The 18,462-nt window shown below is 40.5% G+C and overlaps 1 protein-coding gene across 4 annotated transcripts in view; it reads left to right on the top strand.

The window, feature by feature from the left end:
* Window positions 1–18,462, top strand: part of CTBP1 (C-terminal binding protein 1) — a 418,690-nt gene that overhangs the window by 129,437 nt on the left and 270,791 nt on the right. For all 4 annotated transcript variants that reach the window (XM_075128112.1, XM_075128113.1, XM_048849149.2 and 1 more), the window contains one exon: window positions 56–219. In XM_075128112.1, coding sequence (XP_074984213.1) covers window positions 162–219 — 58 coding nt within the window. In that variant the 5' untranslated portion in view covers window positions 56–161. The remainder of the gene's footprint in view (window positions 1–55; window positions 220–18,462) is intronic.

Genomic DNA, 18,462 nt, shown 5'->3' on the forward strand with positions numbered 1-18,462 from the left:
ATCTGAGTATGTTTACCTGCATTTTGTAGTTTCAGATATGTCTTTCTTTTTGCAGGTGGACAGACATTTTGAAAAACATACAGCAGTAATTTTATTTGTGGCTGATTCTTGAAGAGCTTGGCAGCAAACTGCGTGGTAACATTCTCTGAACTTCAGCTCTAATGTCTCTTATGGACAAACACAAAGTGAAGCGGCAACGCCTAGATCGCATATTTGAAGGTTAGATACTGCAATCTAAAACGTGACTGCGTTAACCAATTTTATGAATTAATGATCTTCCTGGGGGTTGGAACTGTGTTTCTTACAGTAATTAAACTTCTTTTTAATTAGTCAGGGCTTTTCATGATAGACTCACAATCACTGACTGACTGGCTGAGATTATCATAACTGCACATCTATTCTTTTGAGATGAAAGCCATATAACCTACATCTAGTGCTTGAGCTCCAATGTTATTGTTGTGCATTAAAGGCAGTCCATTACCAGCTTGATATTTTAGTAAATTCTGTACAAACCTTGCAAAAGGATAGATCTTATAGTGTGAACCAGCAGGTTCTTTTTACTTTGAGTGCTAAGACATGCTTGTTAAGGAGGGTGGTTTCTTTGGTGTTCTTCTACAGGTTAAATTCAAATAAATTCAAGAAACTGTCTGATTCTTCAGATAGCACAGGATGTGAAATATATTTTAAATGATCAGTACTAGAAAAAAGAGCCAGCCTGTCATTTGGAAGGATTTTAGTCAATTGGATCAGGCAGTCTATCTCATGCCACAAATAATTTATTCTTATATAATGTCTGAGACTACACTGGTGTTTTGTGCTTTTTGATTCACATCAGAATAGGTTGGGAGAAAATTTGTGCAGTGGTTTTATATGAAATACCTATAAACAGAAAAATCCAAAAAGACGAGGGATGCTTGAATTTTTATGTTAAAAATGTTAACCTCTCTTTGAGGCACAAGTAGTTTCCCACATCTTTATGGTTACAGAAATTCAGTTTTGCTTTTCAAAACATCAGAGTTGTATTTTGAAAACTTGAGGTACTGCATGTATCTTGGGGTTTGTCAGTGGATCATTTTTGAGAGTTGAATTTTCTATGTGCTGTTCACTATCCATGCAATTTTGTGAATTATAGTGAATAGTGGGACAGAAGAGAAAGTAAATGTGGCCCTATTAAGATTCAGTAGCTAAATGCACAGAGTTTTACATCTTTGTCAGGGACATGCTGGCATTCTATAGAACTACTTAAATATTTAACATTTTGCAAAAATGTGTAAGATGTTTTACAGAGTTCAAGAAACTGTTGTTACACAGCTGTTTAAAGATTGTTCATCTTCATTGTCAGCTTTCTTCCTTATCAGTTCCAATGTGCTTATTTGTTTTCTCTATTATATTTATTTCTAAATATCTGATACTTTCATATTATTTTTTAAACTCTTATTTATTTTTCACTGTCAAATCCACTTAAGTGTAGGATAATGTCTCTAGTTATTGCTGTTGTAGCTATGTGACATTTCAAACGTTGTTTTTGTAACATGCTAATTTTAATGTACTTTTGCATTGGTGTCAGACAGTACTTGGAGAAGAAATGTTCTCTAAAATGATAGAATAGTAGTGTTCTAGTTGTAGATTTGTATGTGACAAAAATAGTTTACCGGTCTTCAGTTTTGGGGGAGGGACAACAGTGGATTTAATTTTGTGGGCCTGATTTTCAAAATTAGATGCTCACAATTTGTAAAATGGCATGCTGTGTTCTCTTGAATAACTTTTCAAAACAGTGATGGTATTAATATGTACTTGGTCATTCCAGTTTATATGCTGTTTTATAAATTACTGTTATATCTCTAAATGACAGAACTGGAATACTGTCGGTTTAAAAAGCCAAAGAATTAAAGTTAAACTCTGGCCTTTTACCCACTGCATTGTAATTATGAATGCCATTTAGACGTACATGTATAATTGTGTGCAGTCTGAGTAGCCTCTGTTGGAAACCTTTAGGTGTTGACTCACATTACAGAATTGTGAGGTAACATTTAGCAGTTTCTTCCTAGAAGATAAATGGATATTTAAGGATGTGAAAGATTAATTAGTTACCAATTATATTGTCCTTTGTCCCCCTCTTCCATGAAACTGGCTTCTGCACGGAATAGTTGAAAATAGTATACATTTGGCAAAACAGTTGGAAGAGAGTCACAGTGCAAAAATAAAATATGTTCATTTTTGTGTAATTTGGAAAATTTGAAATATGTTTCTTGGCTTCTTGTAGGCTAGTTAGCTCTAATTAGGCTATTATTGTACTGTATATTGTAACAACTGTAAACAGTGCAGTATATTTGCTTACATTCTAAAACTGTCCATTGCTGGAGTGTCACAATGATATGCCAATTTTGGCAAGATATTTTTAGTTTGCTGGGAACTCAACAGACCATGGTGGGAGGCAGCTGGAGGTGACTGGGTCTAGGAGAGGGGATCTGTAGTCTTTGGGTCTCCTGTCTGGAGCCTGGTTCATAGACTGATAGATTACAAGGCCAGAAGGGACTATGGTGATAATCTAGTCTGACCTCTGTATAACACAGGCCATAGAACTTCCCCAGAAGAATTTCAAGAGCAGATCTTTTAGAAAAACATCCAATCTTGATTTATAAATGATCAGTGATGGAGAATCCACCATGACCCTTGATAAGTTGTTTCAGCGGTTAAGTACTCTCACTGTTAGAAATTTGCCTTACTGCCAGTCCGAATTTGTCTAATTTCATCTTCCAGCCTCTGGATCATGTTATACCGTTCTCTGCTAGATTGAAGAGCCCTTTATTAAATATTTGTTCCCCATGTAGTTGCCTATATACTGTAATCAAATCTCCCCTTAACGTACTCTTTATTATGCTAAATAGATTGAGCTCCTTGTGTCTATCGACATAAGGCATGTTTCCCACTCCTTGTAATAATTCCTGTGGCTCTTCTTTGAACGTGCTGCAATTTATCAATACTCTACTCTTCTTGAATGATGGACACCTGAAGTTAAAAACATTCCCTATCCAGGCTTTTTTCTTGTGCATCTATGGAACAGTGTGTGGCATCTTCCTTATGAGTAATAAGCATCAGACTTGCCAAATACCAAATGTTCTCTAAAAATTAACCACTGATGGAGACTATTTGAGCTGCTTATATTATGAACCACCAACTGGAGATGTGAAGCTAGGACCTAGGCCAGTATCTTTGTCCAGATTGATGAGAGAGAGAGAGAGAGAGAGAGAGAGATGCCTCTGATTATCAAAAATCAGATTCATTCATATAGTTTAATTTGGTTGACTAAAATTAGGCACCTAAGTACATAACTAGATACATGAATAAAAGCGGGATGATTTTTCAAAGGTGCTGAGTGTTCATACCTCTTACTCACTTCTACAGAAGCTGCAGATGGGTTAGCACTTTTGAAAAACAGACAACTTATTTAGGTTACCCAGTATGCACCGAGCTGCCCAATTTGAGGCATCCAAATTTGCAAATGTTTGCTCATGGGAATTACTTTATTTACTGTGTGTAGCTGAGAAAGCACCCAACCTTAAATGAGTGTAAGTTAATATGTATTAATGATGGAATAATGGTAAATTTGCAGATATTTTTCTTAGGGAACTCCTTTTATATATGCTCCACCTCAAATCAAAGCAGAATTGCTAAAATTTGTACAGTAAGATACCAAAATAAATAAATTAAAAGTTTTGAAAAAGGAAATCTACTATACAATTTACTTCATGTACTTTTCCACCTTTTCTTAAATCAGTTTTGATCACTTGAACATTTTTATATTCTGTGGAATAAGAATAGGTTTTACAGAATCAAGGTAGTTATTTAACGTGTGTACTGACTAGGTTTTCTAGTTTGTAAATTCACACAGATTATTATAAAATAAATGAAAAAACAAAATGTGTAGACAATTTGCAAGTTAGATTAAAACTTCATACTGGAAAGTGGTCACGGTGTTACACATTGACAGATATTATTCTTGTGAATTTGCGTTGCATATTTAGTAAATGTCATTTTCCTGAAAACGTTACGGTGGAATGTTTAGTTGTGATGCTTTTTGACTGAGTAACTGGGGAAGCTTTACTGAAAGATCAGGGCAGCAGGGGGAGCTAGAAGATCCCTAATATTTTATTGTTTTTTTCCAAGTGAAAGTTGCTCCTCCATGTGAAGAACCAATTAACCTACACAAAAATGCCATCTTGTAAACTTAAATGTCCTTAGTTAATAAATAAGTAAAAATTCTGAACTGGAAAAATGTCCCTTTCCTCCAGCAACCCAATACAAATTAAATTGGAAATCAGACAGTAAAAGCTGCAGAAATCTTTACCTGTAGAATAGCCATCAAATCCTTCGACTGTAACTAATGAAGATATTTGAGGCAATCTGAATTTTCTGTAGATAAGCCAATCTGAATTTTCAATGAATAACCCAGTTTCAGGTTCAAGCCCACTTGTGATCAAGTTACTCTAAAAGTAAACTGTGTAAACTAATAGTTTTTTCCACTCTGATATCACACTGCTTTCAGAGCACTTTGGAGCAACTCCAAACTGTTTTCCTAGATTCATTTCCCCGTAAGAATCTGTAAATATGTTAAAAGAAAAGGAGTACTTGTGGCACCTTAGAGACTAACCACTTTATTTGAGCATGAGCTTTCGTGAGCTACAGCTCACTTCATCGGATGCATACCGTGGAAACTGCAGAAGACATTATATACACACAGAGACCATGAAACAATACCTCCTCCCACCCCACTGTCCTGCTGGTAATAGCTTATCTAAAGTGATCATCAAGTTGGGCCATTTCCAGCACAAATTCAGGTTTTCTCACCCTCCGCCCCCCCCCCCCCCCCACATAAACTCACTCTCCTGCTGGTAATAGCCCATCCAAAGTGACCACTCTCTTCACGAAGTGTATGATAATCAAGGTGGGCCATTTCCTGCACAAATCCAGGTTCTCTCACTCCCTCACCCCCCTCCAAAAACCACACACACAAACTCACTCTCCTGCTGGTAATAGCTTATCCAAAGTGACCACTCTCCCTACAATGTGCATGATAGTCAAGGTGTGCCATTTCCAGCACAAATCCAGGTTTTCTCACCCCCCCCCATCCCCATACACACACAAACTCACTCTCCTGCTGGTAATAGCTTATCTAAAGTGATCATCAGGTTGGGCCATTTCCAGCACAAATCCAGGTTTTCTCACCCTCCGCCCCCCCCCTCCCCCACAAACTCACTCTCCTGCTGGTAATAGCCCATCCAAAAGCTATTACCAGCAGGAGAGTGAGTTTGTGTGTGGGGGGGGGGGCGGAGGGTGAGAAGACCTGGATTTGTGCTGGAAATGGCCCACCTTGATTATCATACACATTGTGAAGAGAGTGGTCACTTTGGATAAGCTATTACCAGCAGCAGAGTGAGTTTGTGTGGGGGGGGGGGCGGAGGGTGAGAAAACCTGGATTTGTGCTGGAAATGGCCCAACTTGATGATCACTTTAGATAAGCCATTACCAGCAGGACAGTGGGGTGGGAGGAGGTATTGTTTCATGGTCTCTGTGTGTATATAATGTCTTCTGCAGTTTCCACGGTATGCATCCGATGAAGTGAGTTGTAGCTCACGAAAGCTCATGCTCAAATAAATTGGTTAGTGTCTAAGGTGCCACAAGTCCTCCTTTTCTTTTTGCGAATACAGACTAACACGGCTGTTACTCTGAAACCTGTAAATATGTTGTCATTAAACTTAGACAAAATAAGCATCATAAAATGCCCAGTTGAATTCAGATTGCCGCAAAGAGATTCAGAGCAATAAACTCAGGTAAAGCATATTTTGGAATTCTTAATACAATGAGTATGCTATTAGTATGAGTAGGCTGAGAACAGAATGGTAAAATAGTTTTAGTTTGTTCATTAGTGAGCATTTACCTTTCCTCATGCTCTTCTTTCTCCCCAGTCCAAACATTATATATATAATGGTACTGTTTAAGTGCATGAGCATGTGATTTTCGATTGTGTTCTTAATATGCAGTATCTAGTCACATTTCACAGAGAAAGATGGTTTCATCACCCTTTTGGATGAAGATTGCCTCTTTAAATCGGTTTTGTAATTTGAATCTTCATTAAGTGCCACCTCAAGAGAGATTTAGAATTTGCAAATAGTTAAGCTATTACAAAGTTGCTAACTTATTACAAGTTGCATTGCTACTAGTATGAAAAGAAAATTGGCTTAAATGGCCATTTTGCCCAAAATGGTGCTGAACAGCATCCCTTAATGGAAAGAAAAGTATTGTTTTAACAAGAAAACATAGAAAACCATTAAAGGAAAAAGCCTAAATGAACATTGCATATTCTGAGAAGATTTCTCTTTTACTGAAACATTCAAATTGTTGGTTTAGGTTGCAGAAGTTTTAAAGAAAAAATGAAGAGCAAAGATTGTGTATGTATATCAATCAGCTTACATATTATGTACTGTACAATATATTAATTAGTATATATTTATATTTTGAAGAAAATATCCTAAGTTGTAGTAGTTAAAGGGAAACTTTTTTTCAGCTATGATATAATCAGAGGACTAGATTTTATAGTTATGATATAATGAAATATAGTTTTTAAGTGTTTTAAAACTCATTCATAAAACCAGCAGCTCTCTGTTCATTTTATTTCTCTTTATAAGAGTAGGTTATTAAGCTCCTCCTGCAGACAGGACAGTAGAAAAGTCTGTACTCAATAGTCTTTTTGGTTCTCAAGAAAAAAAAGATGGGAGAGGACTATTTGAGACTTAAAATTCTTAAAATAAATTGTTCAGAACACTGAAGCTGAAAATGGAAACATCTTGGTAACTGTCTCCAGAGGGGGACTTCCTATCCTCTATATATCTCAAGGAGTTATTCCCCTCTTCTCATGGCTGATAGACCTGGTTCTGCCCACAAAGTTTTAGCAGATTGAACACCCATTGTAGGCTACTTTATCAGAAGAAATGAAATTTTTGGTAAATTCATATAAAGTGCCCTATTTTGTGATTGCTACTGCTTCAAATAAGCTTGTTTCTCAAAAGTACCTGATATAGATGAGTTACAACAGCAGCAAAGATGGCTTTAGCACTGGAGACTTTTAAACTGGTGACTCGGTGAATACTTGGAGACATGCTAACTAACTGCATTAGGAAATCAAAAAAGTGCAGATGTGGATAGAAGAGGGAAGAATGGGAAAGACTGATTTCCTCTAATCCTATCAGATTTTTTGAGGCAGACATTTTAAATATTTGATGACAGAATACAAAGAAATATAAATTAACACTGCACTTATCATGAATTTAAAAGAATAAGCGGAAGCATGATTGATCGAAGTGCCACACTATCAAGATCTTTAGTTTTAGCCACTTATATACATTTAAATAAAGGAATTTTATTAAAATGCCAATAAGATATTTTCCCCTGAAATTTTATTACTGTTTCTCATTCTCCATTGACTCACTCTTCTCTTTTTTTTTTTTGTGAAGATTGAATCAATCACACCCATGTGTTTTCTGGGTATCAAATACCACATAGGCAGGTGTTATTTAGTTTGCACAACATGTGCCAGCTGCACTTTTTATTTTTTTTCCAGTTTATCTAACCTGCAGATGGTCATGTTTGCCTCTTTCTGTTTAGTGCTCTGCGAACTCCCATGGTTGTTCCCTAAGTGTTGTTCGGCACTTGCATGTGAGCACTATCAATTTATCAAACTCAAATAATTTAGTAACAGTTACTTCTGCTTGCAATAAACAAAAGCAGCTGCACTCTAGCTATCCTTGTCTGCATGAATGCATAGATCATAAAAGGCTTTTCTGACAATCACCACAAAAGTTCAGAATATCAAACTGGAATTTAGGCATGTAAGTCAGACTGGTGAGGCTGTGATGTTTAGAAACAGGATAATAATGCAAAGAACGAATTAGTTACCATAGTAACTGCTTTGTTTTAATAATTTGGTGGGGCAGTGAATAGAGGGAGCTGGAATAGAAGTAGTAGGAATTTTAATTACATGTTGTGCAGTGTGAGTGGCTTTGTTCATTAATATTGAAATTCATTTGATTTTTATAGTGAATTGAAGAATAGGTCTGAATTTTACTTTGAAAATGCACTAATCATGATTTATTACTTTTTTCCCCCTTGGAAAAATATGATCATATTTTGCACTTAATTATCGCAATTTAGATTATTGATTTCTTAAAAATAAAACATGCCTAGCACACTCTGTTATAAGATTGTCTTAAACTGTACATGCTGTGATTTGTTGCTTGGCAGTTCTTGGCAGCCTAGCAACTCATGTAGTGCCTACACTTAAATGGCATATTTTCATAGATTACTGTTTCTGGACTATAGCAGTGATGGTCCCTTTTCCTCTCCACTTTTTTTCTTTTGCACCTATGAGTTTCAAAGACAACCGCAGAAGCTCACATAAAGATGTTGCCTGAATAATTGCATTGAATAGCAAACCACCTTGTATATCACTACCTACCACCTTGCCATTGTGCTTCTGTGACTGGGAATCCTAGCATGACAGTTCAGAGGATTCAGGAGTTATCTCAAGTTTTCAGTGGAAATCCCCTCCCATCCCCAGTCAATAAAAATAAAAGAGAGAGTTTGTCTGTGTGTGTGTGTACATATATATATAAATAAATTTCCCTTACGTCTACTAACCCAGAAAAAAATGTGAAAGGTGTTAGAAGCATCTATATTATGGGAATGTCTTTATGATTTTGAAATGTTGTTATTAATTTGCGTTAAACAATTTTCCAGATATTTCCTGGATATAGCACAAACCTGGCTGCTATAAGTTCAGTCAGTTTAAGATAGGCTTGGATTTTATTTATTTATTCGTTTTATTCTGTTGGCCTGGCACATCTCCACAGCTCTAGGCACTTCCCAATATTAAAAAAAATTAATAAAAATCTAAAATATATTGCTTAAATATTATGATACAAACTTCCACTTATACATATACCAATTTGTAGACTCACACTAGAAAAAACAGAAACTTTCTACACAAGGCTACCGTCTATGATGCCTGCAGAACATGCTACCTGAGAATGGTGGGCAACCTGAGGCCATTGCACATGACACAATATATGCTTGTTTTACCATTACCTTGCCTTCTCAGCTGCACTGCCAGTCCCATTTGTCTTTTTAATTCACCTGTTGCACCTTTCTTTAATAAATCAGGATTGTGAATTCTCTGGAGCAGAGGCTGTCTTCTTATTACCAGTTTGTTCAATGCCAGTGCTAGTGCATCCCATAATAGAGTCCTGATCCTTGATTGAGTACTGGTGTAAGAGAAATAATAATAATACACAGCAATATTTCAAGACACTCCCCTGCCACATCATGTTTCAATCTGAGCCCCTCCTTCTATAGACCTCCATCCTCCCCAAAATGCCTGTAAGAAAAAACTAGTTTTGCTGCATATCCAGAAGGTTAAAAAAAATCCAAGAGTTTTGAAGTGTATTTCATAGCTGAGGACCCCTCATGGAGGACTTCCTGCCAGCATCTCCCTATCATTTGTGTTAACGGAGCACCAATTTGTATGCTCCCTGACTGATACACTAATCAACAAGCAGGCAGTAGTATTCTTCAGTAGTTGAGTTCCTGAATGAGACATTTATGCACCCCTTGCTGTGCTCATTACAGCAAGGTGACAAAGGAATGGAAATGGTAGTAATATCCATCAAAAAGAAAAGGAGACACTATTCTAGCCAAATGTAGGAGGGAAAAGTGGCTTTTTTGGTTATATCTACTATTTGATATTTTATTCTGAGACGTGTTGTGGTGTTGCATTAATAGAAACTGACATTCATGCCCACTAGTTCATCCCCTGCCATTTTGGGATTATTCCCTGGCCTAGAGAATGTTTCTGATTGTTTTATGCATTTTTCTTTGGTGGTGGACAAGTGGGGCATCCACCACTTCTTCTGTGTCCAATTGACCATTATTGTTGATTTTTTTCTCAGTGTCCCACCTAAATTTTGTTTTGTTCAGTTTCATTTCATTATTCTCTTCTGAACCAAAAAATTATCTTATAATTATCTTATTCCCACACCGCTTAGTGTGTTTCCTAAAAAGCCATTATTTTAGTATCACGTGTCTCTTTTTTTGCATTAATTTTACTAAAAATTTGATTTTTTATACGAGTAGTTCTCAACCTTTCCAGACTCCTGTACCCCTTTCAGGAGTCGGATTTGTCTTGGGTATCCCGAAGTTTCACCTCATTTAAAAATTACTTGCTTACAAAATCAGACATAAAAATACAAGTGTCACAGCATACTATTACTGAAAAATTGCTGACTTTCTCATTTTTACCATATAACTGTAAAATAAATCAATTGGAATATAAATATTGTACTTACATTTCAGTGTATAGTATATAGAGCAGTATAAACAAGACATTGTCTGTATGAAATTTTAGTTTGTACTGACTTTGCTAGTGCTTTTTGTGTAGCCTGTTGTAAAATGAGGTAAATATCTTGATAAGCTGAGTACCCCTGGAAAACCTCTGAGTACCCCCAGGGGTACGCCTACCCCTGGTTGAGAACCATTGTTTTATACTGACTGACATTTATGAAGTCCTTTTCAGCTAAAGATCACAAAGTTGTTTACAAACCATGTTCCTATAAACTGGGAATAGAGAAAACACTAATGCTGTGAAATCAACAGTGATATGGGCCTATGCACCCGTCCACACGATGAAGCCCTTTTTTTTTGACTTAAAGGGCTCTTAAAATCTATTTCCTTACTCCACTCCCGACAAGGGGATTAGCGCTGAAATCGGCCTTGCTGGGTCAAATTTGGGGTACTGTGGACGCAATTAGATGGTATTGACCTCCGGGAGCTATCCCAGAGTGCTCCATTGTGACCGCTCAGGACAGCACTCTCAACTCAGATGCACTGGCCAGGTAGACAGGAAAAGGCCCGTGAACTTTTGAATTTCAATTTCCTGTTTGGCCAGTGTGGTAAGCTGCAGGTGACCATGCAGAGCTCATCAGCAGAGGTGACCATGATGGAGTCCCAGAATCGCAAAAGAGCTCCAGCATGGACCAAACAGGAGGTACGGAATCTGATCGCTGTATGGGGAGAGGAATCCGTGCTATCAGAACTACGTTCCAGTTTTCGAAATGCCAAAACCTTTGTCAAAATCTCCCAGGGCATGAAGGACAGAGGCCCTAACAGGGACGCAAAGCAGTGCCACGTGAAACTTAAGGAGCTGAGGCAAGCCTACCAGAAAAGCAGACAGGCAAACAGCCACTCCGGGTCAGACCCCAAAACATGCCGCTTCTATGATGAGCCATTTTAGGGGGTTCAGCCACCACTACCCCAGCTGTATTGTTGGACTCCTTCAATGGAGATGGAGGCAACACAGAAGCAGGTTTTGTGGAGGAGGAAGATGATAGCTCACAGCAAGCAAGCGGAGAAACCGGTTTTCATGGAATCATAGAATCATAGAATATCAGGGTTGGAAGGGACCTCAGGAGGTCATCTAGTCCAACCCCCTGCTCAAAGCAGGACCAATCCCCAAGTTTTGCCCCAGATCCCTAAATGGCCCCCTCAGGGATTGAACTCACAATGCTGGATTTAGCAGGCCAATGCTCAAACCACTGAGCTATCCCTCCCAACAGCCAGGAACTGTTTCTCACCCTGGACCTGGAGCCAGTACCCCCTGAACCCACCCAAGGCTGCCTCCTGGACCCGCCAGGCAGAGAAGGGACCTCTGGTGAGTGTACCTTTTAAAATACTATACATGGTTTAAAAGCAAGCATGTTTAATGATTAATTTGCCCAGGCATTCATGGCTCTCCTGGATATACTCCCAAACCCTTTGCAAAAGATTTCTGGGGAGGGCAGCCTTATTCCATCCACCATGGTAGGACACTTTACCACTCCAGGCCAGTAGCACGTACTCAGGAATCATTGTAGAACAAAGCATTGCAGTGTATGTTTGCTGGCATTCAAACAACATCTGTTCTTTATCTCTCTGTGTTATCCTCAGGAGAGTGATATCATTCATGGTCACCTGGTTGAAATACGGTGCTTTTCTTGAGGGGACATTCAGAGGTGCCCGTTGCTGCTGGGCTGTTTGCCTGTGGCTGAACAGAAATGTTCCCTGCTGTTAGCTACGGGGAGGGTGGAGGGGCTCGACACGTGTTTTGGGGACGCAAAATGCGACCTTGGAACGAAAGCACATGTACTATGTATGTAATGTTAACAGCAAGGTTTACCGTGAAAGAGTGTACCCATTGTTCTATAAAATGTGTCTTTTTAAATACCATTGTCCCTTTTTTTCCCTCCACTAACTGCATGTGTTTCAAGCATCACAGGATCTTCTCCTTCTCAGAGGCTAGCGAAGATTAGAAGGTGAAAAAAACACACTCACGATGAAATGTTCTCTGAGCTCATGCTATCCTCCCACACTGACAGAGCACAGACGAATGCATGGAGGCAGACAATGTCAGAGCGCAGGAAAGCACAAAATGACCGGGAGGAGTGGTGGCGGGCTGAAGAGAGTAAGTGGCGGGCTGAAGAGAGGGCTGAAGCTGAAAGGTGGCGGCAGCATGATGAGAGGAGGTAGGATTCAATGCTGAGGCTGCTGGAGGATCAAACTAATGCTCCAGCGTATGGTTGAGCTTCAGGAAAGGCAGTAGGAGCACAGACCGTTGCTACAGCCCCTGTGTAACCAACCGCCCTCCTCCCCAAGTTCAATAGCCTCCTCACCCAGACGCCCAAGAACGCGGTGGGGGGGCCTCCGGCCACCCGGCCACTCCACCCCAGAGGATTGCCCAAGCAACAGAAGGCTGGCATTAAATAAGTTTTAAAGTTGTAAACTTTTAAAGTGCTGTGTGGCCTTGTCCTTCCCTCCTCCACCATCCCTCCCAGTGCTGATCTCCTCCACCACCCCTCCTGGGCTACCTTGGCAGTCATCCCCCTATTTGTGTGATGAATTAATAAAGAATGCATGAATGTGAAGCAACAATGACTTTATTGCCTCTGCAAGCGGTGATCGAAGGGAGGATGGGAGGGTGGTTAGCTTACAGGGAAGTAGAGTGAACCAAGGGGCGGGGGGTTTCATCAAGGAGAAACAAACAGAACTTTCACACCGTAGCCCGGCCAGTCATGAAACTGGTTTTCAAAGCTTCTCTGATGCGCACCGCGGCCTCCTGTGCTCTTCTAACCGCCCTGGTGTCTGGCGATTTGCAGCCAGGTGATTTGCCTCAACCTCCCACCCCGCCATAAACATCTCCCCCTTACTCTCACAGATATTGTGGAGCGCACAGCAAGCAGTAATAACAGTGGGAATTTTGGTTTCGCTGAGGTCTAACCGAGTCAGTAAACTGCGCCAGCACGCTTTTAAACATCCAAATGCACATTCTATCACCATTCTGCACTTGCTCAGCCTGTAGTTGAACAGCTCCTGACTACTGTCCAGGCTGCCTGTGTATGGCTTCATGAGCCATGGCATTAAGGGGTAGGCTGGGTCCCCAAGGACAACTATAGGCATTTCAACATCCCCAATGGTTATTTTCTGGTCTGGGAATAAAGTCCCTTCCTGCAGCTTTTGAAACAGGCCAGAGTTCCTGAAGATGCGAGCGTCAGGAACCTTTCCCGGCCATCCCACGTTGATGTTGGTGAAACGTCCCTTGTGATCCACCAGTGCTTGAAGCACTATTGAAAAGTACCCCTTGCGGTCTATGTACTCGCCGGCTTGGTGCTCCGGTGCCAAGATAGGGATATGGGTTCCGTCTATGGCTCCACCACAGTTAGGGAATCCCATTGTAGCAAAGCCATCCACTATGACCTGCACATTTCCCAGGGTCGCTACCCTTGATATCAGCAGATCTTTGATTGCGTTGGCTACTTGCATCGCAGCAGCCCCCACAGTAGATTTGCCCACTCCAAATTGATTCCCGACTGACCGGTAGCTGTCTGGCATTGCAAGCTTCCACAGGGCTATTGCCACTCGCTTCTCAACTGTGAGGGCTGCTCTCATCTTGGTATTCTTGCGCCTCAGGGCAGGGGAAAACAAGTCACAAAGTTCAATGAAAGTGCCCTTACGCATGCGAAAGTTTCGCAGCCACTGGGAATCGTCCCAGACCCACAACACTATGCGGTCCCACCAGTCTGTGCTTGTTTCCCGGGCCCAGAATCGGCATTCCACCGCATGAGCCTGCCCTGTTAGCACCATGATGCCCACATTGCCAGGGCCCGTGCTTTGAGAGAAGTCTGTATCCATGTCCTCATCACTCTCGTCACCGCGCTGACGTCGCCTACTCGCCCGGTTTCGCTTTGCCAGGTTCTGGTGCTGCATATACTTCTGGATAATGCGTGTGGTGTTTAATATGCTCCTAATTGCCAAAATGATCTGAGCGGGCTCCATGCTTGCTTTGGTATGGCGTCTGCACAGAAAAAAGGCACGGAACAATTGTCTGCTGTTGCCCTGATGGAGGGAGGGACGACTGACGACATGGCTTACAGGAAATTAAAATCTACAAAGAGAGTGGCTTTGCGAGAAAGTGAATGGCCTCCTCAAGGATAGAACTCAAAACCTCAAGGATAGAACTCAAAACTGGGTTTAACAGGCCATTGATTTCACAGAGGGAGGGAGGGAGGAGAAAATGAATACAAAACAAACTGGTCTATTTCTTGTTTTGAGCTACTTCATCTATCTTTATACATCTTGCTGGCAGCAGACTGTGCAGTATGACCGCTAGCCATCGTCATCTCCTGGGTGCTCGGCAGAAGACGGTGCAGTATGACTACTGGCCATCGTCTTCTGCTAGCTGCAGATTAAAAGACAGTGCGCTGCCGGTAGGACTCAATCGCCATGAGACGAAACAAGGGAAATGACCTGGCTGAGTCACTCCCATGTTTACCCGGGCGCCTGGTTAAAAGAGCACCCTGGACTACGTCGACGACGGCTACCAGTCATACTGCACTGTCTGCTGCCAAAAGGCAATAAACTGTTGCTGTGTAGCAATGCAGTATCACGTCTGCCAGCACCCAGGAGACATACGGCGACGGTTAGCTGAGCTGGCTCCATGCTTGCCGTGGTATGGCGTCTACACAGGTAACTCAAGAAAAAAGACGCAAAATGATTGTCTGCCCTTGCTTTCACTGAGGGAGGGAGGGAACGGGGGCCTGACGACATGTACCCAGAACCACCCGCAACAAATGTTTTAGACCATCAAGCACTGGGATTTCTACCCAGAATTCAAATGGGTGGCAGAGACTGCGAGAACTGTGGGATAGCTACCCACAGTGCAACGCTCCGGAAGTCGACAGTTGCCTCCGTACTGTGGACACACTCCGCCGACTACATGCCCTTAGAGCATTTGTGTGGGGACGCACATGATCGACTGTATAAAAACGCTTTCTACAAAACCAACTTCTGTAAATCTGACCTAATTTCGTAGTGCAGACATCAGCCTGTGGTTCTACATGCTGCCAGTGGTAAGGAATGACCTGTGCAAGATGTGTGGTGGCCAGATCAAGAGGCAATCATCTACCTGGGTGGACTGTCCCATATGTGGTTCTCTCTATGGATAACTTACCATGTGTGAACGCAAGCTGAAATTGTCTGTTACCTAACAGCAAATTAATTTTTTTTTCTTTCCTGTGATCTATGTAGAGACTCTTTACCACTCTTTCCTGGTTTATTATTTGTACCCTTGTTTCTGGTGCTTGTCATTCAGTCGGTTCAGTCCTGGTCCCAATGTAAATAATGCTGCCTTCCCGACAGCATCGTGGACTCGGCACCACCTTGCAAAGTGTATAACTATTGCTGCAGAGACTCGGATTAGGAATGATCAGAAAATTTGTAACAGATGCATAAGTGGAGAGTGGGGAAGCGTTTTAGAATGAGGCTGTGATGTTTTAAAAAGAAAAAGAATGAAAACAGCGACAATAAAAGCTTTAAGCTCGTTTTGGCAAATGCTGCTGTTCTTAGAAACGTCCCCAACATCACTAGCCCATTCTGCTATTTTAGTTTCATACTTTCTAATTGCTGAATAACAGAGAGTGCTTATCAAGAGCAGGCAGGGTAGGCAATGTCTGCCTTGTGCTTCAGTGGTTTGCACAAGCCTTGGAATAAACCTACCCACTTTCAGATGTCACCAGCTTCTACTGTTAGTCATATCATTTTTAAACATGTTCTGTTCTTAGTCACTGCAAAATAAAAGCATAAAATTCCTGGAATGTCTTAACAGCCTAATAGCAACACAGTGCAGGTTATGTGAATTCAGATCCTCGGTGAGTGGCCATATTTCATGACTGTTGAGCATCCCCAGTCATTGATTAGCTATGGAAGGGGCTGTGTTTGGCCCTCCTTTGTCAGGATATCTAGTTAGCTAAACAAAGGCCTACGAGCAGAGACCACCCTGACATAACAAAATCCTGCTTAGTAAATAGATTATAACTACAGTAAGCATTGGTTTTGTGTCTGTTTTTTTTATTTCAGATTTAGCTTGGCATGTTGATAAGGGTAGAATCTAGTCCCCTAACATTTCTATGTACTTTAAAAAAAAATAAGTGTGTGAAAGTATAAATGAGGCACTTGTTCTCTGTGTATTTGGCATGCACAAATACAAAGATACACACTGTGTTGGCACTTGAGAAGTTTATTCCTCTTTGAAAGATCATACAGGTTTGAAAGAGATTCTCTTTCCTTGAGATGGGGAATTCCACTGGAGCTGCCACTATTATTCAAAACAGAAGGAGCATTTTAAGTGTAACTACTCTACACAAACTATCATACAATGATGTGCTCCAGGTTGTAATGTTTATTTCTCCAGGTGCTGGATGTGATTATCTTTCAACTTTTTGCTTTAAAACATATACCATAACTGTAAAAAGAAAAGGAGTACTTGTGGCACCTTAGAGACTAACCAATTTATTTGAGCATGAGCTTTCGTGAGCTACAGCTCACTTCATCAGATGTTTACGTGGAAACTGCAGCAGACTTTATATACACACAGAGAATATGAAACAATACCTCCTCCCACCCCAGTGTGTATTCTCTGTGTGTATATAAAGTCTGCTGCAGTTTCCACGGTAAACATCTGATGAAGTGAGCTGTAGCTCACGAAAGCTCATGCTCAAATAAATTGGTTAGTCTCTAAGGTGCCACAAGTACTCCTTTTCTTTTTGCGAATACAGACTAACACGGCTGTTCCTCTGATACCATAACTGTAGTCCCAGATAAGGTTTTGTGTGTGTGTGTGTATGACACGTGTGTGTATGTACGTTTACACACATGTAACATGCCTCATTTTAAAAGTTTGAACAAATAAGTTGCACTGTTTTGGAATGCTTTCAAAATTTACTAGTAGGAGTGTCTCAGCTCCACACAAAAAAATAAAAAATGAAAAAGATGCTTTTTTAAGAAAACTATTTTTTAAACACACAATCAAGCTATTAAGGTTAGTTTTTTACATTTAAAATCAGATTTTGAAGACTTTTTATTGTGATAAATTGAAGATTACCAGCCAAATATCTGTTTTTACCCAGTGAAAGTAAGAGTCAAATCCTGTTGTGATATATATTTAACAAATCACAGTTAGATGTGATAATATATCATATGGTAGCCTGAAGCTATAATATAACTGTCTAAACATCAGCTTTGGAATACCTGGAACCAGAGATTCAAATACTGGTTGATTACCTCAGTCTTTCACCATTCCAAAGCCAATATGTGGAATACTACATAGTTATCTGTCAGTGTGTGTGTGTGTGTGTGTGTGTATTTCTGATAATACCTTACAAACAAAGTTAATTTCTGCTCTAGGTGGACTTTAAAGATCCCACAAAACTTACTGTAAGCATGTAACTTTTCCTTGGTGTCCTGGACCAAAAGTGTCTGTGTCCTCCTATTAGTTTTCAATGTGCTGCTTACTACCACTTGACTACAGCCCTCCATTGCAGAGGTGGCTGCATTTCAGTGGTGTTATACGACGGCTATATAGTTTGTCAAGAGTTTTGGAATCCCTTGGGATTAAAGGCTCTATGTAAATGTAAATTGTTATACATAAAACAATGATTGTTCACTTGATACTCAAAGGTGGTTTTGAAATAGTTTTAAAAGGGTTTGGCTCTGGCTGCAGTGATCAGCCAAACCATATGTCAAGGTTCCTCCCCCACTCTGAACTCTAGGGTACAGATGTGGGGACCTGCATGAAAAACCTCCTAAGCTTATCTTTACCAGCTTAGGTCAAAACTTCCCCAAGGTACAAAATATTACACCCGTTATCCTTGGAATGGCCGCTACCACCACCAAACAATTACTGGTTACTGGGGAAGAGCTGTTTGGACGCGTCTGTCCCCCCAAAATACTTCCCAAAACCTTGCACCCCACTTCCTGGACAAGGTTTGGTAAAAAGCCTCACCAAGTTGCCTAGGTGACTACAGACCCAGACCCTTGGATCTTAAG

Source organism: Caretta caretta, chromosome 4 (assembly GCF_965140235.1).
Source record: "Caretta caretta isolate rCarCar2 chromosome 4, rCarCar1.hap1, whole genome shotgun sequence".
Taxonomy (NCBI): Eukaryota; Metazoa; Chordata; order Testudines; family Cheloniidae; genus Caretta; species Caretta caretta.